The sequence below is a fragment of the Uranotaenia lowii genome, chromosome 2 (assembly GCF_029784155.1).
Source record: "Uranotaenia lowii strain MFRU-FL chromosome 2, ASM2978415v1, whole genome shotgun sequence".
In the NCBI taxonomy this organism is placed as follows: Eukaryota; Metazoa; Arthropoda; class Insecta; order Diptera; family Culicidae; genus Uranotaenia; species Uranotaenia lowii.
In genome coordinates, this window is record NC_073692.1 from 217,455,028 (window position 1) to 217,479,836 (window position 24,809).

Genomic DNA, 24,809 nt, shown 5'->3' on the forward strand with positions numbered 1-24,809 from the left:
TTACTTATCTCGCAGTTTCAGGGTTTCGACTTGCTTCGACTCTGTCGACACGTTGTTTTTTTTTTTTTTTTCATTATTATTGGCCTTATCTAATCTAATACACTTTTGAAAAACATTAACAAATGTTAAAGTCTGGATGTCATAACTACTCTTAAACTAAGGAAAAATCTTCATACTCAATCCAATAACAAGATTCCATGTAAATGGGGAAAATGTGGCAAATATTGTTATATAGTTATACTAGCTTTTTAGTTTTCTTTTGTCGTTTCCTATGTACAATCAGAATTGAGTCCAATCATAAATATCGTTAGCGATCTGCTTCGTTCATCATTTAATTTCTTTTTTGTTTAGCTCTCATCACATTTACATTCGCTCGAAAAATAAGTCTATAAAAAAGGTACACTCACAGAGACGTAAGGCGCAAGCTGGAATTAACTTGTGCGGATTCTCTTTCTGATGTTTGTATTTTGTTTTTTTTTACTATACTAGCTTGTTCTTTTAGTTTTACCGTTCGTTTACACAGCATATTTAAAGTTAGATTTTGGATTTTAGTTTTAAAGGTACTGTCGATGGTTGAAAATGATCGCTCAAATTTGTATATATCCTATATTAAAAATATACACTTTAGTTACATTGATCACACATTCTTGCTTTTTTATGCTTATTCGAAAAAAACAACAATGTTTCAACTGAAAACAATGAAAAGTTGAAATTATATTGTAAAATATGTAACTGCAGGAATTTTTATATGCAGATAGGCCCATTTGAATGTTTGCACGAGGAATGTAACTCAACACAAGTAAAACGAAATAAAATTATTTCATACGAAAAAAATTTAATTAAAAAAAACTGGAGTCATTTGAAATCAGAAACGCTGGAACATCATATCAATTTTCTCAACCTATACTGATAATAGTTATTGAAAGTTTTGAAAATTGTGAAAAAAAAATTATAAAAATGCCGGAATGAATGCCCATACAAAATGACTGAAGAAATACATTCAAATTTAGTCAAAACGCATGTGCCTGACAAAATTGAATATGTCGGAAGGATAACAATCTAGGTTGTTCGGACTTTCTGAGAGTTTTTTTTTTTTTGGATTCTGTGAAAATTTGACCCAAGTTGTTGCAATACACATTGCACAGTGGTCCAGGAATAAAATTTAGCGGGAAACAATTATTAGCATCTTCATATTAAGTTTAACGCCTTTGATGTCTTCGCATTCTTGATGACAAACTTCTACAAAAGGATGTCATTTTGAATTAATTTTTTTTTAAAGTGGTTGTAAGGTTTTTGAGGCACTCAAATTATTTCCTAATGTGATAAGATAGACGCCTTTATTATTCTACAATATTTTTAAACAAAATATTTCATGAATCTTTGTCGAATAGGTCAAACATTTATCTCTAAAACTAAGAGTTTTATGATGACAATTTATTCGATTTCTTTTATTTTTTGACTTTTTTTTCAACATAAAAATTTAAAAAAAATGTTATCTTTTATCAGAAAAGGTGCGCCTTAAAATTAACTGAAATCTTGCTTCACAAAACTTTCTGATAAAATATCATACAGAAAAGATATCAGATTTTTTTTTCTGTAGGACCACCCTAGCTTTATGAAAATAAACTGTCATAATACTTCCATCAATTCAATTATTATGTTCTACAATAATGTAGGCCTGGCCTCTACATTTTCACAGTTAGAAAATAATTTTCGTACCTCGAAGTCGATATGAACCACCTTAAAATTATTTCATTCAAAATGACTGTCTTAAGTTGCTGTAAAGGTTTGCCAAATGCGTTAATGCCATGATGATAAAAAAATTTTTTTATGTATGGAAAATGTTTTTTTCTACTGATTTTAAAATCTCAACTTGTAAGGAAATTTTCTGTGCAAGTTTGTAGTTAAGGAATTTTTATTTTTTTTTTCGGTTTGATTTAGTCGATTATCTAAAACAGATCCATACAGGCAGGGTTGCCAACATTTTTTTTAAATCAGGGAACCGATGAAATAAAAATCAGGCTACGTTAAAGTAACGGAAATTTGGTCATCGCACCCATTTTCACTCTAATGTGTGTTGTGAGCCTAATAGGTTGAATAATTTAACTGAATCAAAGCAATCGAAAGATTCCCTCTTATTCCTTTTTTATATAAGAATTAATGGGAATCTTTCGATTGCTTTGATTCAGCCACATTTTCACTTTTTCACTTCAGCAATGGTAACTAATCCAGTTTCTTAATGCCCATTTTTCATCACATTCGCGAAAATCATAAAAAATCAGGCATATTTTCAAAAATCAGGGTAATTCAATGGATTATCAGGTTGTCAGTCTGAGGCTCGAAAAATCAGGCACATTGGCATCCCTGCATACAGATGTTTGACATACCAATCACCTTGCACTATAAAACCATCATTTTGTATTAACAATAGCTTGCTAGAGAACATTTACGAAAGTTTTCAAGAAAAATAGACTTTTTCACTAAAACTCCTAGCGCCGCTGAAAACTTACTTTAATTAACTCAAATTTGTCCAGAGTACTTGAAAATGAAAATGAGAATCAAACCCTGTAAGTGACATTGTGATCAGCGAAAAAAGCCGAAAAGTGAACTAGTCAATTGCACACGCATTTGTGTACTATATGACGGCCTTTAAACTTAAAAGAGAGGCGCTCATTATTGTTTCCCGCTAAATTTCATTTCTGGACCACTATGCATTGGGCAGAAAAACAAATTTTACTCCGGCTTTGAAAAAAACAATCGAAACAATGTTTTCTAGCCTGTTCATAAAGTTCCTATGCGTTGAAATAAACCAAAACGTCTGAGAAAATTTTAAATGAGACATTTAAAAAATTAAATAAAAACTTATCATACACCACACTGAAAAAAAATAACCACTTCATCGAAACGAACCGAAATTTGACTAAACCTAAGAAACGAAAACTAACCAAAAAAAAAAAAAATCTTTCACCAAAAATAAAAACACATGCTGAGATTTCGACTTAACATATAATTTATACATTTTGGTCGGTTTTATGCATTTACACATTTTGTTTATACTAAATCGTTTCCTTCAAGAACTCTCGTTTAGTTTCATTAGAGCTGAGACTATGTTGTTTCCTTGTTTTCTTATTATTTTGATTTCTGTTGTATCGTTTTTCCTTGTTCTCTTGTGGGTGTTGCTGTTTTCCTTTTTTCTTATTGGAAACGAATCTATGGTATGATAAGGATGGTTCTAAAGGGTTTTGCAGCCAGTTTCGCCAACCTGCCGTTAAATCTTTTTTATTGCTACGAGGCCGATCCGTCTACCGTTTTGGTTTCTGTAACTCGGAGGACTTTATTCGGGAAGCTAACTAACCGGTATGCTTTCGTGTCGGTATGTCTGTATGTATGTGTGAATGTGAGAGTGTATGTGTGTGCGTGTTTTTGAGTATGATTAAGGAAACTCTAAAATGAGATCATTTTTCGTATCGTATTGAAATACTTTTTTCGAACGTTTTTCTATTTCATAGTTGAAACATCAGACTTTTTATAGTTCTACGTCTAGTGTAGCTAACAATAATTAGAAATCAATTAGTTGTATAGTAAACTTGTAAAAACCAAGTTCTGACAAGTTATAGAATTGTAATTGAAATATGTTCCTGATTAAGTTCATGACAAATATGTTAATTCGTTTCTCAAAGAAACCCATTGCGTGTATAAAACTAATCCATTATTCTGCATCGAGCAACATTGATCCGAAAAATGATCTCAATCGCTGCTAACCTTTGTGTTTTATATTGGTTATATTTCATTTTCGTAAGTATAGTTTATTAAAAGGATCGCTTTCAGGATTGCTGTTTTTTGTATCTGGTTTTTTGAATGCATTTAGACAAGTGATTAGAAAGTTGTATTTACTTTGGGTTTTTAGACAAATGGGGTCGAAACTAACTAGTTATTATTAGGTAAAAGTGAAATGGAGACGATAACTTTTAATAGTTGAATAGAAACGGTAGATTTTCTTACAGTCGAAGATTGTTTAACCTCTTTGTTGAATAGAAATGCGAATAATGGGAGAGTTTAAGAGAGCAATATCATGTAAATGGGTTTTGGTTTTCTGGGATTGCTGCTTTCAACACTAAACCGTAAAGTGTTAATATTAATTTTCTGTTTGCATCGGTTGACTATTTCCTTTGACTATGGTAGAGAAAATGGATCTGATATGTTACGATATATTATTCTTCCAACGAGACTTCCGTCGCCGAAAATCTTTCGCTTCGCCCTTCATCATCATCACTAGTCCTTAGTTTTCGTTTTGGTTTAGCTCAATAAAGGCTCAGGAGAAATTTCATTTCGCGTATATTTTCTATCTAAATACATTTTTGTCATCTCTCACAGTTCCATGCTAAAGGTTAGAGACTCTCGCATCAAAACATCTCAGTCGTACATTTTGTTTTAACGAATGTTGGCTTCAAAATGTTCGCTTACAAAACAATATTAAGTATTTTTTCCGTTTCATTTTACTTTAACTAAAATACCAGGCTCGTTTAAAATGTACGCGTGTTTATTACCATTCACAGAAATACCTGCCTATATCCAAATTATGAACGTAAGGAAAAACTATACTGGTCATGTGTAAATTCGTTTAAAGATGTTAGTAAGGGGGAATTGGTATCGAGCAAATACGAAAACAATCATTTGCGCCAAAACTAAGGTAAACAGGTTTAATTTGTGCTTCCGCGGTTACGAAATCTACTGCATTCCTTCAGCACAAAAACTAAATCCTAAATCGTACAAAAATCATACTACTGTTGCCTATCATCTCAGGCCTAGATGAATATTATTCTAATCACCTTTTACCTTATCACTATCGTAGACATAAGCTTCCAGTTTGCATCTGTATTTTATCTCAAGTAGGTTCTTTTACATGTAGTTTTAAAATTGTATAAAACGCGCACTTTTCCGCCTCTACAATCTGATCCCGCGTTCACTCGCTAAAAGCATAACTCATAATCTAAAACTAGCAAAATCTTTCCATCCCGAAAACAAAAATCAAATTGTTTCCACGCGGGGGAGGAAAGTCTGTTGATTTATTTTCTCCTAGTAAATCCTGTGTCCCGGTCCAACATTCTCTGTTAAGTAAAACGTTTAACCAAAAATTAAACAACTAAACGGAGGGAACACAACTTATCTTATACGTAGATATCTCTAGAGCAGGGTAACGAAAGCCTGCAGCCGCGTCATGTCGACGTTGATGCCGTCGTTGTCCTCCCCTTTGTCGACGACGACGTTTGCCTCATCGTTGGCGTTGCAGTTGTCCTCGACGGCTTCCAACAGTCGACAGCAACCGTCCGGCGGCACGTTGTCTCACTGAAGTTCCCGTCGGAAGCTGTCCTCGTCCAGCGTATCGATGATGGCACCACTGTCGGACAGCATCTGAAAACTGTGAAAGTCCATCTGGCCGAGGCCCAGATCGGTTTCGAAGTCGTCTGAAGGAGGTAAAGATCAAATGTGAATGATTGAGCAAAAAGGTAAATTTATTTCTGTGTTTTAAAATGGAATTAATGATCACATGAGTATACTCGATCAGATTGTTATTGTTCAAGTTTAGACTGCAGAAATGTAGATGAATCTGGATAATCACAGATGCTCCTTATTCGATCGGTACTAAACAGGTCACCCCGCTGTCAACCCTACAAGATCTTCATAAATGATGTTAGTGAACGTATGAAGAAGTTATAAACTTGTGTAATACACTTTATGTAAAGCTAGAGAACAGTACTTTCTCGGTTGACAGTGGTGTACCACAAGGGAGACACTTGGGATCCCTTCTGTTCTTCACGGATGTATTCGTTCTGGTATACACCGATGATTTATACACGCCTCTGCCTATTCGCCACCCAGAGCATTGTATGACTCTTCAAAATGCCTTACACAGTTCACGGGAATGTTTCAGTAGATTCGGATTAAAAATCAACGCCTCTAAATGCAATGTGATTACTTTTTCTTAGGAATATGAGCAATATCATCTACGAAGATCGTCTTGGCGAACCTCGATGAAAGATTTGGGAGTTGAGTTAGACCAGGCTCCACGGAATTCTGGCGACAAAACACTAGCGCCAAATGAGGGTTGACGGGATGAGATCCAAGCTCGAGTTAGAACTTTTTTCACGCACACACATGCACCAGTGCCATTTACATTGTTGTAAACAATATAAACATAAACATTGTGTGAGTGAAGTTACGCTTGATTTTCAAAGTATTGGTGTGATGATGTGCTTCCACTCAAAGCTTGAATGCAAAGCTGCAATGCTTGTGTGGAAAGCTGCAAAGCTTGGATCCCATCTGGCAGGGCGGCAGAACCATAAACATTGGCCCTTATTCTGCGCCGCGCGTGAGGTGACGTTTGTCACCTCACCTCGGAGTCACCGTGAGTTTTGTCACCTTATTCCCGGAGTCAATGTGGGCAAAGTGACAGACACTCATTCCTAGGTGAGTGACTGGATGAACCCATGTGTCAAATCAGCTCGGTTTGTTAATAAAATATTGAAAAATTCGGTTCGAAAACCGTCACCGTAGGACTGTACGGCTTAAGCGAGTAGGTTAAGCTAGAAATGGAGCCGAGGATCGTAGCGGATGTGGAAAACGAACAAATGTCCCATCCTTCAGAGGAGGACACAAAGGTAGTACACGGAAGTCAACGGTTGCTGTTCGAACGCCAACACTCGCAAATATGACCAGCACCAGTGGCGATATCACTTTTCCAGCAACGCCAGCCGTGCAGGCGCCCCCGGATGGAGAAAGGTGAAAATCTATTTGCGAAGCATAAAAGTATCGTGTCCTAAAATGTAGCAGCGGCGGCTGAAGGAAAAACCAGAGGACTGAACCAGCTGTCAAATCGCATACAAACGCATCGTACCAAATTTTTGGTACCAGAACGTCAGTGTGGTTCCCGAAATTAAACACTTCACCCCATAACAGACTCGAAATAGGGTAACATTTTGGTTGCCAAACGCATCTGTTATTGTCATACTGCAGATTTAGAATCAATTTTAACAAGGATTATGCTGAACCCTCTGCATTTTGTGCCCAACCATAATTTATTAATGTTACCAAAGATCCCTTTGATTGACATTCCCGAGCCGCAGATATCATTTTAAGGATTATTAGAAAATTGCCTCTGGTTGAAATTTTTGCAATGAGGAAGCCATGTTGCCCCTATACGTGTTTCACTCGTTTCATTTTTCTTCTTCCTGCGGGTTTCTTGACTGAAAACTTGGTACGGAAATTTTTGTTTTCTTCAGCCCCTTGGGAAAAACAGTCAGTCAGCAGCGGATACCTGAAGTTCCGTTTCGGAAGTAGAAACAGACGCTGCCGCAGAGCAGTTCAATTGATCTTTCTACCGCTACTTAGTTTCGGCACAGAAAAGTTTCGGATAATCCGGATATGTTGAGGAATCACAAATTCAGTTATAAATTGATCTTGTGTTTTTTTACAATTTTTTCTTTAAGTTGTTTTAAATAAGAAAAAAAAACAAAATAAACTAGCTTTTCTGTTCACTGTTTAAATTATTTTAGTTGATTTAATTTATATTCGCAGCTTATCCTTTAATTTCTGTACTTATATATCCGAACACGTATCCACAATCGTCATCGAAAATCGTCGCTCAAATGCGCTGTTCACAAGTAAATTGGTTTGATATTTTAGAATAAATCATTTAATTAACTATTTAGAGCCTTTCATTCCCATGTACATAAATTTTCTGTTAAATTTCTTTTTCGTCCCCACCTAAAAAGGTACCTACAATCCTCATCGATTGCCGAATTAGTTCATCGAATCTAGATTTGTTCGTGAAAATTGTTTTTAAAATGGTCATATTTTAATATTGTTGAACTTTTAGAGCCAAATTATTCCGTTTCATAAATTTTTCATTGAATTTCTATCTCGTCACCACCTGAAAAGGTACCGACAATTGTCACCTAAAATCGTCACCCGCCGCCGAAAGCTTGGACAAAAAATTGCGCAGCACTGTTTTGTGGCTCAATGTTCAAGTTCTAAAGTGAACGGTCAGTAAATCCAACAAAACAATATTGAATTTCATGCCCGGTAGATCACGATAAACGGTATGAAAGACTTGAACTTTGTTAACAATCACATAGTTTTCTAACTACGAACACGAACCACCAGAGCAGTGAAAAAAATGTTTCTTATCTTAAATTTATATGAGGAGCTTTAAAATTATTTTCTTGAACTACAACAGCAATCACAATACTCTCTTTGGTTGAGTTTTTAATTAGAAAGCTAAAAGCTCCACAACAAAAGCTCGGATTCTTTTGCATCAATTGGAATTACTAATAAACGGATTTGGTGCATTCTATTTGATGTTCACGTAGTTCTGAATAGCTTATTCACGTAAAATCCATGTGAAAGGATACAGTACTCAGTGTCGTGGCAGAAAGGAGAAGCTGCAACAGTTCGGACAAAACTAAAGCACCTTCAAAGAATGTGTCTTTTAGGGATGTCCGGATCGTTCACAAAAACTCCTATTGCAGCACTAGATGCTCCGTTTTCTATCAAACCTCTTCACTTGTTCCTAAAACAGGAAGCCTTCTCATGTGTTTTTCGTCTACAGGCAGTTGGTCTCTAGCTGTCAGGAAGTATCGAAAGATCATCGAGTCATACAAATGTGAGGCCTGAATTAGTTAGATTAAACGAGTTTAATTTAGCGCCAAACGATTTAGCACTCTCGAGTAGTTTTCAATACATGGGGTTTAAAGTCAAATTTCCTTCTCAAGAATGGTTATCAGGTTTCAGGAAAGAATTATTTTTTTGAATTGAATAATTTTGGACTTTGATTTTAAACAAATTCTTTGATTCAATAGACATTTTTTCAATTGCATATTTCTTCTGGAACAAAGTAAATTTTCTTTCAACCAAAGAAAAATGTTTTCAACGGAAAAGAATAATTTTTTGAAACAAAAACTTCAACTTAGAAGATATTTTGGATTGACTTGCAAGAAGAATTGAAAACCGAAAAACCAAATAAAGTTCGGCCGCTCGTTTAAAAAATCAAACCAGTGAATCGGAGTAAGCTATAAATAAGGAGGATTCATGATGCAAAATGGTAAGTGTAAGTTAATCAAAAAGTCAATATTTGAGTGAATTTAAGATTTTCTAAAAGCGCTTGCATAGTTACAGGACCACGGTCGGCGGATAGATTTCCAAGTCCCTTCGAATATGGTAAAAGCTGCGCAGAGTAACACCTCGGCCCAATCTTCAACGGCAATCACCAGTCGGACCAGCCAGCATCCGGAGTGGCTTCCGGAAGTTTATTGACCGGCCCACGGAGAATGCAAAACTTTGTCAACGATAAGGGCCCGGTGAACCGATTATAGTGAACCAGTGTTCTATGTGTTTGTGAATAAAAAAGAATTGAAATTAATTTGCGGCTTTATCGGTGAGGATTAAAGAGTTGAAATGAAAGACGGATAGAAGATCAGAAGAAGAAAATTCTAAGGTGGCGAAAAGAGCGAAGAGCATTTGAAATAGAAGCTTGACCACATACTAAATTCTTTGTCCCGCATCAATTAACTGTATTGAAGAAGTAGTACCCAATAGAGGAGGCACTACATTTTTCGATACAGTTAATTATGGATGGTTCGACCGCCATGCGAGTGCACATGTGCCGAACGGACAAAAAAATTAGCATGTGGTTGCTCTGTTAAGTCTTCTATTGTGCGATATCGTTCCATCGATGGCTAGGTAGATTTCTTATTTTCGTTTTGTGCGCAAGTTCCAACTGGATTTAAGATTTAAAATTGTTTCTTTTTATTTTTCAAATTCCTTATAGGAACTTCGAAACAACAGGAAAAAAATCTTCCAATTGGATTAAATGGAAAATGGTTCAATGAATAAATTCTTTTAAATCTATATCTAAATTACATTTGAGTAAAAGAAAATAACTTTGAATCAAACGAAACTGGTTTTTGTATCAAAGCATTAATATTTTGAATCAAAGATTTTTCAAAAGAAAAATTCTTTGAAACAAAGAAAAATGAATTTGAACCACAGGATTTTTTATTTATCCCAAAATCAAAGGAAAAAATCCTTTGTTTTTGCGGCACTTTCCTTTGAAATAAAAAATCTTTTCGCTGCGTGTACCAATCATCGAAGTGTAGTTGATTTTTTCGCATTCAACTATTTATATAATAGATTCAATTACAAACTGCTAATTGACCTTAAGCAATCAACTATGAAAATAATGCATTCAACTGTAATGATATAATTGATTCAACTGTATATACGATATATTCAACTTCAATTATATGATTGATTTTAGGGATTATAAACAACTATAAATATAATAGATTCAACTATAAACTGCTGATTGGCCTTATGCAATTAACTATGATTATAATAGATTCAACTGTAATGGTATGTATGATTCAACTGTACATATGATAGATTCAACTACAATTGTATGATTGAGTTTTGGCTTTCAACTATACTAAACATAGAAGCTAAGTTCAAATGTTTTTGAAAGAAATGTATGTATAATTGATTTTTATGATTTTTTTTTTCTTGGGCATATAGTCTTTGTCACTGACTCGACTTTTTTGTACAAGATTGCAGCTCCAAATAAGAGAAAGAAGACTACAATTTAGCCAGAATCAACTTGCACTTTGGAGGAAAATTGAATAACGGAGTAACATCATCCGGATCTGAAATGGATCGCTCAATGACGACAGCAGGTTCTATTCCAAGGAAAGTGATTGCATGGTAAAAAAGTTCTTACGGGCACAAGGTTATTTTGCAATGGTTCTTTTGCAATCAACCGGATTCCCTACCTGATCCAGTTTTTGAGTCCGCGGCCCAATATGGAATCAAAAGTGCAGTTGATAATTGCCTGCATGCGAGTTGCAATCCAACTTAAGTCAGGATTTATTTTGCGATTTTTTAAGAGGGAAAACGGAAAATGATAATTTTTCCACACGAAACTTGCTAGCCGAATTAAAGGTGAACTTTTAACAACTGTTTCTTATTCATCCTGGATCAACTCGTGGACACTATGCTCGGAACGAACCTATACGCTTAGTTTAGAAACAGGAGCAAGCATTACTGCAAAAGGAAGTGATAATATCGGGAGATAATAGTTGAACGACCAAAATCAATCGTAGAAATATAGTTAATTGTATTATATTTACAGTTCAATCAACTATATCAGTATAGTTGAATTTACTATATTTATTGTTGAATGCACAACATCAATCATTCGATTATAGTTGAATCTATTAAATTTATAGTTGAATGCTTAAATTCAATCATACAACTATAGTTGAATCTATTATATGTTTTGTATAACGCAAAATATCAATCAAATAATCTACTATATATTTAGTTGAAATAAAGGCGGAATATTGTTGGAAAAACTATACTTTTTTCTCCGTGCTGTCACGAGTTGAACATAGAACATGCTCAACCTCTAGGTAGATATTGTACAGTCTTGGAGGCTGAGCTATATGCTATTATGTATGGAGTGCTAATTGCACTTCAAAAGATAATTACAATTTATTTCTGTTCAGATAGCCAAGCAGCTATCAAATCCAGGGCCGTAGAAGGAACTGGCTCATGGGGCGGGGGGGTTTTGGTGACAAAATTGTTCCTAAAACATTTTTGCTTGAACAATGCACACATAAGGAATAGTTTAAAAAAATTAGAATTTTTTTTTTTAGGTTTGAGTTTTTTACATTCAAAGTAAGGAATTGATTCTTATTTTCGAAAACAAGTTCTAGAAGTTGCTGATTTGCCAAGAAGTTAAAATTAGGGATTTGAAGATTCATTTCAAGAAAAAAAAAAATTATATTTACTTAAATTAGAAAGTAGTAAGCTAATTCTTTTCGAGTATGATCATTTGAGGCATTGGTAAAAAATTATCAAATATTTAGAAATAAAAGTAAGAGATTAAGTTTGCGGTTCGAATCAGATTTATTTTCTTCTTGATTAAAATAAATGATTTTAGTTTGAACCTTTTTTAAGAAAAATCTGCAAATATGTTACAATACAAGTTCTTTGGCCTCATAAAATTACCATTGATAATTTATTTCGTGATTATAATCCTGTGAAATAAAAAATCCAAAAATTGTATTTTTAATTTATGATATCTTCTGGTTTGTTTTCAAAATTGATTCTGATTTAATATAATTTTTTTATTTTGAATCCATAATCAAAATTTTGAAACGGCGATCGCCTGTAATTTGAATCCTCAATGAAATGCTCACATTAATATTGTAATTTTGATTTTAAAACTTAACTTCGAGTTAAATCTGACTTTTTAATTTTGATAACGAATCTGAGTACTGCCTTTTAAACATGAGTTCGAAATCTAGATTGCGAATTTGAAAAAGGTTTTTGAAATTTAAACTCTAAATAATAATTGTCACCAATTATGAGCCAAAAAGCAAAAATTTTGTTCAGAATTTTCAACCAGATTTTTTTTTTTTGAATTCTAAATTTTTGACTTTAAATGAGAATTCTTTCTTCAGTTATTTATTCGAAATTGCACAAACTGTTTAAGATTTTTCAATTATGGATCATCATTATGAAACTTTCTTTAGTTGGAATTCTGCATAAGAAATAAAGTTAAAATTTCAAATCTCAAAAATGATTAGTAATTTTAAATACTTTCTCTTAATATTCCGAAATGATGAGTTTCGAATATAGAAGTATGAAATCCAAAATCGAGATTCGAATCAGGATTTTTGCGCAATGATGATCCAAACTGAAGTTCAGTAATAATAAACCGGATACAGAATCCGAACTCTCATCACATACATTGAGTTTTAATTTAAATTATTTTTCCGCTAGTATCCGGGTCGTGCAAATCCAGAATATTTTTGCCAATATCCGCCAATATCAAAATTTTCAATCAAAGATCATGAAGAAAAACACTTAACTTTTGTTTATCGAAATACATCAGTCTATTTCAAATCACATATTGAGCTTTCAAAAAACGTTCATATAATTTTGTTAAAATTTACTCAAAAACTCAAGATGCAAAATGCATAATTTTCCCGACTTAATTTTAATTTTTTGTTTTATTTTGCAAATCAAGTGTAAAAAATCCGGCGAAATCTGAGTGATTTGGCAAGTTTAGTCTTATCCCATTTGAATAGTATATTCGGGATGAAATTTCTATCAACAAGTTAGAAATTTTTAGAAAAACAGAAGTAGAATGATTGACCTGGGATAAGACTTTTAGGTTATGTCTTTATTTCTGAACAGATATTGTCACTCTTGTATAATTTTAGTCGATCATCAAAATTTTATTGGGAATTCGTTATTTTGAGTATAGAGAAGAACATATTGCTTGACATTTTTGGACCCTCATGGGGGGGGTTTAACCCCCAACCCCCCCCCCCCCCCCCCCCCCCCCCGTTCCTACGGATTTGATTCAAATCACCCAAGACTGTTCAATAGTCTGTTCAAATGTCTAAAAGAACTCAACAAAGATCTATTTTTGGTACTTATGGATCCATTTTCCAGATCTTTATGTAGGAAAACTTTTTCAAGCTAATAAGCTTTAAAGTAATTTATAACACTACAATGTTGTTGCTTTAGATTTCTGTTTTAAAAATACATACCTCTCGTTGAGAAATCTGTAAAAGATGAGAAAAATGCATTAGTTACAAAAATGACACAATGAGCTATTAGTGTTTCACAAATGTAAACATAGTGGTACGTATCGATTCCAAAACGTAAAGATATTCGAGAATGTTAATCCAAAAACCACTTACCAGTAAAGACAATCTCAGGTATCGTGGTAGGGGTCGTTTGAATCTGCGGCGCCGTCTGCAAACTGAGTAACGGTTCGTTACTTCCGTTGTGGTGGTTGTGACCATAGGCGGCAGGATTAGAGTGGTTCAAACTATTTGGCAGGGAGCCACAGTTGACCGAGTTCAAATGCGGGGACTGCTGGGGAGATGATTGATGCTGCTGTTGTTGTTGTTGCTGCTGTTGGTGTTGCTGCTGGTGTTGCTGCTGTTGTTGTTGTTGTTGTTGCTGTTGCTGCTGCTGTTGATGCGAATGATCCGTTCGCAGGTTGAGATCGTTATTTAGCGTCAGGTAGGCATCCTCAAACTGTAAAAAAAATGCTCGGTAAGTTAATTTCTGGATTGAGAACAAAAGTCTAGTAAACTTGTATACCGTTCCAAACACCAGCTGATTTGTGGTGAAATCCGGTGGCAAAGAACTATCTCCCTGTTGTTCGGAAAGACACGAAAAATGAAAAGCAAACATTAGAAAAGGGGACACCTCAAGAGTTGAGATTTTGAAGGAACTTATATTCCAAACTCCATGTAAATTAGAAGGCGTTCTATCTCTACTTCCAACAGAAGCGTAAACAGCACATTAAGATACGGTTTTGAAAATTAGTAAGAATCATAACATTTCAAAAAGAAGAGATTGAGATCGCGAGAATTACGACACGATGGAATGCGTCCTACTGAACTGTAATGCGTTTACTACCATACAAAAAAAACAAAATCATCCTGCAATAGAAGATGCGATCAGGAAATAATACCTTGAAATATTGTTATAACTTAAAAGGAATTGGGAAATGAACTTTGCAAAATTTTTATTCAAGGCTTAATTTGTCCGAAAAATTTAAATTTTGAAATCCATGTTTCAAACTAATTTCCCTTGTTAACTTATCAAAAATTGATAAAAACTTTAACGAAACTCTGAAAGGGAAGGAAAGACATCGAAATCCTGTTAAGAAGTTTCTCACAAGAAAGAGCAACCAATTTACTCAAAATGTTAATGCAAGAAGCGATTGAGCATATTTAAAATCTTGTTCTGCACCCAACGATTTTTTTGCCAGGAATTTACCACTTCGTGGCATTCTTCGTTCCAGTACCCAACGAGACCCTGTGGGAACGTATTTATTCGTACTAGCATAATCCATTTGCTTCGAGTAAGCAACAAAAGAATATCACGAGCCAAGAGATTCAAGTGCTTGCTCTCAATGAGCTGCAGGAAAATGGAGAGTCTGTCTACTTTTGCTTTATGTTGCGCTTCGTAAACTTCTCTTTAACTCTCATTCATCCCAGAAAATTGTACCGTTGAAGTTCCTGGAATGTCAATTTGACACTTCTGACCAAAATCGCAATATCTCTTTTGTTTCACAATCGATTTTAACAAAAATGATATTTGGATGAAAACCTCGTAATGTAATTCAAATATGTTTTACAGACAATCTTCAGCTTCAAGACTTCAATTTCCGTTAAGAAGAAAAAAAAACTCGAAAAACATGCTACGGAAAAAAGACTGTAGATAAGCTACCGAATGCCCAAAAAAACTTCACTGATGGCGTATTTTTTTTTGATTCCGGATTTGGCTCTGGAACCGTCAGAATAAAAAAACGATTTTCGGGTTTCGAGTTATTCCATTCGTAGGTGTGCGTGAGAACGAGCGCAATGTTTACATGCAGCTGTGATTTTGTTCTCCCTTCTAGATTTCTTCATTCGGTTCTTCACATCCGGATTGCCTTTTTTCGTGTTCAGATTGCACTGGACAGCAGATAGTACGATTTTGCTTGGCCGAGAGGTTCAAAATCGCGGCAATCATCATTTTCCCGTTCATTATTTCAACTGTTTTGCTTTCAGCCAAAAACAGCTGTTTAATGTTTTGACAACAACGTATTGGTGTAGTATTGGTGAACTTCTCGCAAAACTGACTCTCTTCTCAGGGCTCTCTAGCAATAAATGAGCACGATGACAGCAGTTAGAGCGAACCTAGGTTGCCTCTAGTTTGCCTCCAGGTGAAAAAAAATACGGTATGAGTGCCTAGAAAAGCTGAAGATAGAAGCTATACGTTATTGCGCACACGGATATATATTTTTTTTATTTTTGATCACCATATTTGTAAGTTTTTCAGCGCTAATGTAATCACACCACTAGAATAGGATTATTCGATCTTAGAAAAAGATCAGTATCCAAGATCGATTCAGTGAAACGGTCGTAAAATCGATTCACCTAAAAAATGGAAGCAGGAGGATCGATTGTCACCGTTATTTATGATGATGCATGTATTTAAGTATGTATTTAGATCAGCAAAAACACCTACCACACTTTTAGCCTCAGTTTGGGCGGTTTCCAGTCATTTCGTGAAACCCCTCTTTCGACATACATGCCAAGGGAAAACATAAGAAAAATGAAAATGAAATTTCGCTCAGTGGAGGAAAAAACGAAAAAAATAGTGGCGTGACTCGCACTTTTCCGGTCGTGGATTTTCATTTGATGGTGCGAAACACGGCACAGGTGGAACCAGAACCGGAACACGAATGGATCGGCATGGTCAACCAGTCCTCCGGAAACAGCAAACATTGCTGAAGCGGCACCAGATCTACGGGATTGCTCAAAAACCCTGCCACAGTGGCTGCTGATGAGTCAAAAAAAATACTTTTTTAACAACGTGTTAACATGCTCCCGAACCTTTTTTTGATTGTCCCGCCGTGTATGAACGGAAGCTCGAAGAATCGAGACAAGAGCCCATCGCGTCGCAATCCAACCTACGAGAAAAGGGCAGCAAGCGAGTGTCGCATACGGAGCGCAAGCAACGGCAAAAAAGCGGCGAGTTAACCCCAAAAAGCAATGAGCTCATGCACAATATAGGGTAACGGACTTATTTTGGACCAGAGGGCCAATTTTGGACCACCTTGTCTAGCTCTCTTATAAAACAAATAATCATGAAATGTTTTAGCAAATATTGTTGAAGCCCGGGCACTTAATGTAATGTACTAATTTTTTTCATTATTAATTGCTTTAATAAGGTGGTCTAAAATAGGTCCCCTGGTCCAAAATAAGTCCGTTACATGTTGCGCTTTCATAATTTAGGCTCCCAATATCGCCTGCGTCATGCCTTGGAAAAAACAGGATTCCGTGCGCACAACACTCCCTGCAACGGATAAGAAAAAAATGTCCAGGAAGCAAATTGAGAACTCGCAACTAATAAGGTTATGTCCTCAGGGTTCTTTTCTGGTTTCTGATCTTTTCCCAGCACCTGCCACTGGTGGTACAGGCGCAACAGACACGCTGTCGATCACATTAGACCGGTTCAAAACGTTGGCGAAAAAATGGAACTCGTGTACTCAGGATCTCAGATGGTTGTACGTAGGCAAGTTCTTCGAGTCGTCCTGTAACGCAAACGAGAAGGAAGCAGTCTCGGCGAGAGAAAGCGGCTCACGCGATCGGTTTGCCTTGCCTATGTCGGCAGGGTGCACCGACCTTTTTGTAAAATGGGGTACGGTTTTGGATATTCGGTGCCCAAGCCTGGGAGAAGGAAAACCGCCAAAAGAAGAAGCAGAACATCTCGTGCGGCGTACGTCAGACGATGACCGAACATGTGAGTTTTTCCTTTGCTATAATCCACTAATTACATGCGAAATGAAAATTCTAAATTGTCTTGTTGTGGCCAGCCTTTCACTTGTGCGGAGTCGATTTTAAAGCCCTTTAACTCAAGCCACATGCAGTTAGCTATTAGAAAATCCAGTAGATACACGATCTCTGATAGCTCGATCTTTTCCAGTGCTAAAAAAAACAGCGAGTTACTTTTCTTATTCTCAACCCAAAATCCGGGGGCACTAATGGACAAATTTGTAAAAATCCCAGATATTATTCAATGAAAATAAAATAAAATAGAAACTTTTATTTTTGTTTGTTTTTGCAAATAAGGTGAATAAATCCGAGAACCCCGGACTGTTTTCAAGAAAATTAGCGCTACCGGGCCAGACCGGGCCATTTCCCAATTCAATTTGGAATATTTAGGCAATTATCTGGCAAGCTTAGACTAGATGCTCAACAGTTAACACTGTTTGACATTAAATCGGTAATCTATATTGAATCTAAGAATCTCGATTTAGCGAAAAAAGCAATCCAATAGATCGAATCGATGAAAAACCGATCTTATCGATTTTTCCATGCTGAAGAATCGATCTAAAAAATCGAAAATCTGAATTGAAAAGATCGATCTTCCAAATATCGATTTATGATCGACCAATCCTACAATAGCCGGTATGAAATTGCTTCCTTTGAAAATTCCTCAAAAATTCTTTGTTTCGTATTTTGAAAATTTAAAGATGCAAAAAAGGCGTCAACATTAAAATACTTTTTTTCAAAATGTAACTAGTGTGACTGTTTTGACAGTTCATGGATAGAAAAGTACGGTTTTTACAACACTTTTTTTTTAATTTTTTGTAGTTATGGTCTAAAAAACTTTAAAAAAATACATCCTTGGGCGTAACGTATACCTTCTAACTTCATCTTTCTTGGATACTACATAAGTGAAAATGTTTTTTGGGCATTCCGTGGCTCATTCACAGTATTTTTCCGAAGCATGTTTTTTTTTTCAGATTTATTTCTAAGACTTTGAATAAGGGAAAACTGAAGTCTTGTAGCTAAATATTGTTTGCTTCCTAATTGACACTCAAGGTCTGATTAGGAAGTTTTTTTTTCTGGGCTTTCAGGGTGCGTCCATAAAAACAGTAATGATGCAAAATTTAAAGATTTCAAGAATTCATCGAAGGTTACAAAAGATTTTTTTCACACTCTCAACACTCTAAAGGGGATTAGGGTTAAGTAACGCTGCTTACATAGCACATGAGGCGATAGCGAAAATTAACTATAAACATATTTGGGCCTTCTACTTACTAACGCGTGAACGCGCACAACTGTGCTCACCTGTATGTAGCATCTTGATCTGTCAAGAGTGAACTAGCACTTTGTTTACGTTTGAAACATTCGTTTCTCCCAAAATGTCGCGAATTAAAAAAGAAGTTACAGTTCGTGTGTTGGACACTTGGATGCGAGAGAAGGGCATCTCGATGAATGAAGTGGCGAAACGTTTCGGCATTCATCCGGCGAGCGTAAAATCCATCATCCAAAAGTTCGGGGAACACTATACGTTCGATGATTTGCCAGGAAGCTGGGACATCGATCGGAATGGTAGAGCGGATCAAGAAGCGGAACAACCTGAAGACATACAAGAAGCAGAAAGTGTCCAAACACGTATGTTTGGAACTTTGAACAAAAATCACTAGCCAAAACCAGAGCCCGGAAGCTGTATCATCGGATTTTGCAGAAGCCAGATGCGTGCATTCTCATGGACGATGAAACTTATGTAAAAGAGGATTCCAGTTCTCTTCCGGGACCACAATTCTAAACTGCAGCTATTTGGGAGGATGTGAGTGATCACGAGAAGTCGATTGTGGTGGAAAAATTTGGCCAGAATATATAAGAAACATACGACTCCACCATTGTTCTGGCCGGATTTGGCATCAGCCCACTACGCTAAATCCACTCTTAGATGGTTTGAGGATAACGATATAGATTTTGTTGAGAAAGATATAAACCCACCAAACTGCCCCCAGCTTCGCCCCATAGAACGATATTGGGCTATCGTCAAGAGAGTTTTCAAGAAGGATGGTAAGGCCAACAAGACCATGGCGGTTTTCAAGAAAAATTGGAATGCTGCGGCCAAGAAGTGTGATCAATAAGCTGTACAAAACCTAATGAAACGATTCAAGTCAAAAGTTCGAGAGTATTACCAATAATTACTTTTTTACTTGAATTTCTTTATAAACTGTAAGAATAAGCTTTTTAAAACCCTTCTTAACTGTTTCTTTGTTTGAATCATCAATAAAATCAATACAATGAAAAATAATGTGATTATAACTTATTTTCTATACACTCCTAGGCATTTCTCCCGAGTGAACCATAGTCGGATTGAACATATTCTTGGATGTTTCAAGGATTGTTTTTCCCTTATTGTCTTTTGCAATGAACACCTAGAGTCGTTATAATACATTTAAAAAAGCATCGAAAGTAAATAATTTGCTAACAGCAATAAAAAAAAACACTTTTTAAATTAGTAACAATTCATATACAAGATATAAATAAAAATAGACCCGATTGAAAACATAATTTCCAAAAACCTTAAGTGAGGTTAATGTATGCTAAATTTGGATAAAGACTTTGATCTAGGCAAAAAAAAAAAAGAGAACTGTTGTTAAATAAATTTTGAAAAAAAGCTATTGAAAAATTAGTAAAATTCTTAATTGAAATTACTGTATGCAACAGACTAATTTAATGTACATGTATACAAGGGTGACCAATTTGCTCCCAACCAAGGTTGACGAAAAAAATCTGTATTTTGACAAAGAAAAATTCTGTAATTCTGTGATTTGAGCTTAAAAATTCTATTTGTTTGTTTTATCAAGAGCCAAGTAAGCCAAGCTTTGTCAAAGTGGACAATTAGGCAGTAAGGGTGATTCGAGCAACCACCTGTTATAGATGCTGAGTGGAATGGCCCAGATTTGTATGGGATAAATTTTCTTACATGTTTTCCACATCTCTCAGATTGGTGCCTCCAGGTGGAAAAATGACTTTCTCCAAGTTTAACCTTGTTTGGCTTTCAAGAAAGTTTGAACCAAGGCAAAGTTTTTTTTTATAAATTTTATGATCCAAAACTTCCTGTTTAGTTGAATGAAACAAAGATTACATTTATTACTCGTATAGCGAGCAGAGTCTCAACTATTTTTTTTTGTTAAAGAATAACATAACATAATTTTAAACTCATTATCATGCAGTGATTAAACGTAATAGGATGAAAAGTGCCATTCAGAACAAAACTGGATTTTCAGAATGAAACATCTAGGAACAAGCTTCTATGACAGAATTTGACTAGAGAGAACAAATTGAATAATAAAAAAAAGAAAACAAACAGATAAAAACTGAGCAGCAAGATCATCATTCAAAAAAAAACAAAAATGAACAAAGAAAATGAGAAAAATGGCATCAGCATGGATGAAAAAGGTAGAAGTTAGAAAAAAGTTTCAAAAAATGTTAAGAGATCAAAAGTATATTATAAGAGTATCAACCTGGACTTGGGCAGTTAACGTGCATCCAGACTCGACAAGACTTTGAACCAAAGTAGTCCAGTCCTTCGGAACGCGATCGCACACAGACACACACACACATGGACGCGCGGGTGTTCAATCGGTATTTTAGCCATTACATTTTGGTGTGTGCGTGTGAAGTAGCAGTAGTAGTAGTGGTAGTAGTGATGGGTTTCGCGACATATTGTGGTCATTAGCGCGCGTTAGTTTTTTTTTTGTTTTTACATTTTTTGTTGCATTTTTTTTTTGGTTTGAGGGGGGTTATCGTTATTTTTCGATGCGTTCATGACAGTGATGGCAAACGGACAGCACGGTGATGATTTATTTTGGTGGTTGATGGTTGATAGAAAGGTGAATTGAATCAAAATTAGTATTCTGAAAAATTACTTTATCTGGAAACGGTTGGAGCTCATTAAGACTGCGTAAATCAAAACGGCTTATTGCGATAGGAACTTAAAAACTTAAGAATTATGAGAAATTTTCAAAAATCGAATAAGTGGGGAAAGAAATTGGAAAAGCTTGGGTGGTGAATAATTTCTAATAGGTTAATTTCAATTCTGATGAGGAATGTGAAATTTTCTATATATACAGTTAAACAGGTATAACAAAACAATAGCAATGATACAGGAAAATACTTTGTTTAGTATCAGTTTTAAAGAGGTCTAATTCTTCAATTAAGGTAGGCGAGTTTAATAAATGATCTTATTTTTAGGCTTTGTTTCCCGAAAGAAATACATACCAGCGTTATGTGTTCCAAGTGCTGCGGTAACGTGCTCTGCGCGTAAACATCGTTGGATGGATACTTTTCATAAGATTGCCTAAAATGGTTAAAATATAATATTGTAAGACCATGGTTTGCTCCAACCATAGGCAGATTGTTGCAACTTACCCGTTATTACTTCCTAAACTATGTGACACAGGACTACACGGAGCACTAGAATTAGAGTCGAGGTTATTTGCGAGCACCAAACTTGGACTGGAACCAGGACTAGGTCTATTCCGATAGTCTAACATCATGTGCTAAAAGAGAAAATGAAGTTCATAGAATGCATATTAAAAATATATCTTCAGCTAATTAATTATGTCGTACAGGGTGCGCAGAAAAGGAAATTGTTCAACATTTCACAATTTATTTACACGAACAAAAAATTTATTGTTGTTATGAATAATCAAATTATTGGTTCTTCCATGTCATTGAAGATTGAACCCACATTTCGTTGAATCAGCATCAGTGTTTAAGATGAATCAACCATAATTTAAAACTGATTCAACCATCCAGGATTTTTCAGCTGTCCAATTCTAAAACTTGAAGATTTTCAGCGTCAATATTCCGAGAGGGATTAACCGGTATGTGAGGAGAAATGAAAGATTTTTACCTTTCCATGGCTAATCTGATTGCTTGAAGGTTTATTTGGAAGGTGGAGCAATTCCATTGTTTGCAGCAAATTTTAAATCAGGTTTGTTATCAAACCTTATGTTCTGAGTTCGTCTTGGTACATTTTCGTACCTGAAAATTATCACATTTTCAAAGGTGATGGAAAATAGTAAGCCGTAAATATCATGAATTTCTCGCAATAGAATCAACGGCTCATCGACGCAAATTGAACCTGAAATTCCCGCTCCAGTACAGCGCAGCATTAGCCAATTACACCAAGGTTAAATTGACGAAATAGGCTCCAACATGCTACACGTCGAGCTCCATCGGTCGACTGCTGGATCTTCCATCGATACACTCCATGTTTATTTCGCATGTGTTCTTTGCCCACTTGTGATCTCTCTGTTGTTTCTCTATCACCACCTTTCGACTCGGTTTTTTAACCGAGTGCGCACATGGTCAATTACTTCGGGTTTATAAGCTTTTTACAAAATTTCAAACGTTTTATTCTTGAACTTACAAGAGGTTTTGGGCTCCCTGCGTGCGGAATCCCGCAATTCAACGGCGGTTCGGGTTTCCAACATTGGAGTTTTCGGGTCAGAACACTTCTGGACTCGGCCGGTATGCTGATGACGTTGACGGGGGTTGCACCAGCGGATGAAGCGAGGAGAAGGCGGTTTGAAGAAGCTGATCGTAAGGCGAAATCCCAAATCCTGAGTTTTTTTTGTCAACGAATGTTTGGAGGTTGTCAGGGAGAAAAACTCTGCGAAGGTCATGTGGGAAGCGCTCGAGAACACGTTTGCCAAGAAGTGCATCGGCACCCAGAATTCACTCCGAAAGCAGCTCAATCGAATGAAGCTGAAAGAAGGCGATTCGAAGAGCGAGTACATTATCGCGTTTGAGGACCTCACCCGTCAGATGAAAACGGTGGGGGCTAAACTCGAAGAAGCGGAAACCGTTATTTCGTTGTTCTAGACGCTTCCTAAGTCGTTCGATCCTCTGGCGACGGCTCTGGAGAACTTGGAGATAGATGATCTGACGCTGGAAGTTGTAAAAGAACGACTGCTGGCAGAGGATTTGAAGCGAGCCGATCGACATGAAGATGAAAGCACAAGCAAGGTTGCAGCACTTTCGAGCGAAAAGAACCTGAAGGTGGGAAAATTCAAACCGAAACGTTACAAATGCGATAAGCGAGGTCATCTTCAAGAGGACTGTCCAGAAAAGGTTGCGAACGAGGCCAATTCTACAAGTCAGCGGAAGGCGGTAAGTTTTGTGGCAAACCGTGGAGGCTCGATAAAGCAGGAAGACTGGCTTATCCGACGTTTTTTTCGTCCCTGAATTGAGGGATAACTTGATTTCCATGAGAAAGTTGGCGAGTGCTGGTATGTCAATTTTGGAGCAAAGCAAACTGTTCTCAAGAAAAGCGGAGAAATCATAGCTACGGCCAAACAACGTGGTGGTTTCTACGAGATGGAAGTTGTCGTTGAGCAGAAGTCGCCCAAAGTCAAGAGAAGCTCCAAGTCGCCATTGCAGTTGGTCGTGCAACTCCCTTCCGAGAGAGGAATGAGCTTGAAGTTCCTGGTCAAAACAATGGCGATATCGATGTTTCTGCCAAAGGTCCCATCGATGATGCTCTTCCTGACAAAGAAAACGAGCTTGACGATTTAGAATTTTTCGAAGCAGCTTGTAATGATTCGAGTGCAGAGAACGCAACACCAGTAGCGCTCCCTTCATACTCAAAACAGCACGAGCCCCGATGACAAACTTCGCTGAGGCGCAGCGAACGGGAGCACAGGCTCCCTGGTAAGTTCCTCAATTTTTCCACCAGTTATACATAGTGCGAATTCTGCTGCCCCACCTTCCACAGTTCCTTTTTTATTAGTTGCCCACCCAGGTATTAAATGCTTTTTATGGATTGCATTCCAAGGCACGGCGAGCCACCGCGTCCTCCCAGTTTGCTACTCTGGGTCCATGGCTGCAATTGGTCGACTCTAGATACTATGGACCCTACGCCATACAGTCCACCTCTGGCCTCTGGCCATAATTCCCAAACGGACCTGCAACTAAGGCTATACTCGTGATGGGAGACCAGGTCCGCGCTTCTGCGCTCTTCGACTTACTTGGTTAATACCCTGCCGATTATTACGATTCAAGACTAATGACCTCTCCTCTAACGACTTGAGGTCCGGCCTTTAATCGAAACTCGAGGCTCGCTTGGTTACTACGATTATCTTGTAACCAGTCACCTATCCTCTAATGACTTGAGATCTTGGCTCCGCTTGGTTTATCTCGAAGCCCTTTACCCTTTTTCCCGTCCGTGTACCGATCGTGAGCAGCTTATCCTGGATACGCGCCTGTATTCCACGGCGCGAATACTCTTCTCACTACAAGTAAGACTGCGGAGAAGGTATTGTCTTATCCCCGCAGTCCCGGTGTAGAATGCGCGTTCTACTCGGAAACTTCGCGGCGGTGGAGGTATCCTACACAGCGTTCACGATGTGCCTAGCA

The 24,809-nt window shown here is 36.6% G+C and overlaps 1 protein-coding gene across 5 annotated transcripts in view; it reads right to left on the reverse strand.

Annotated features, from left to right (window-relative positions):
- Positions 1 to 307: 307 nt before the first annotated feature.
- LOC129742952 (myb-like protein AA) overlaps positions 308 to 24,809 on the reverse strand; it is an 83,112-nt gene continuing 58,610 nt past the window's right edge. For 4 of the 5 annotated variants that reach the window (XM_055734889.1, XM_055734894.1, XM_055734891.1 and 1 more), the window contains 7 exons: positions 21,816 to 21,946; positions 21,666 to 21,744; positions 20,909 to 20,971; positions 14,179 to 14,232; positions 13,770 to 14,112; positions 13,617 to 13,631; positions 308 to 5,465 (listed from right to left, as the gene is read on the reverse strand). In XM_055734889.1, coding sequence (XP_055590864.1) covers positions 5,344 to 5,465; positions 13,617 to 13,631; positions 13,770 to 14,112; positions 14,179 to 14,232; positions 20,909 to 20,971; positions 21,666 to 21,744; positions 21,816 to 21,946 — 807 coding nt within the window. In that variant the 3' untranslated portion in view covers positions 308 to 5,343. The remainder of the gene's footprint in view (positions 5,466 to 13,616; positions 13,632 to 13,769; positions 14,113 to 14,178; positions 14,233 to 20,908; positions 20,972 to 21,665; positions 21,745 to 21,815; positions 21,947 to 24,809) is intronic. The other variant, XM_055734892.1, reaches the window with a different exon arrangement.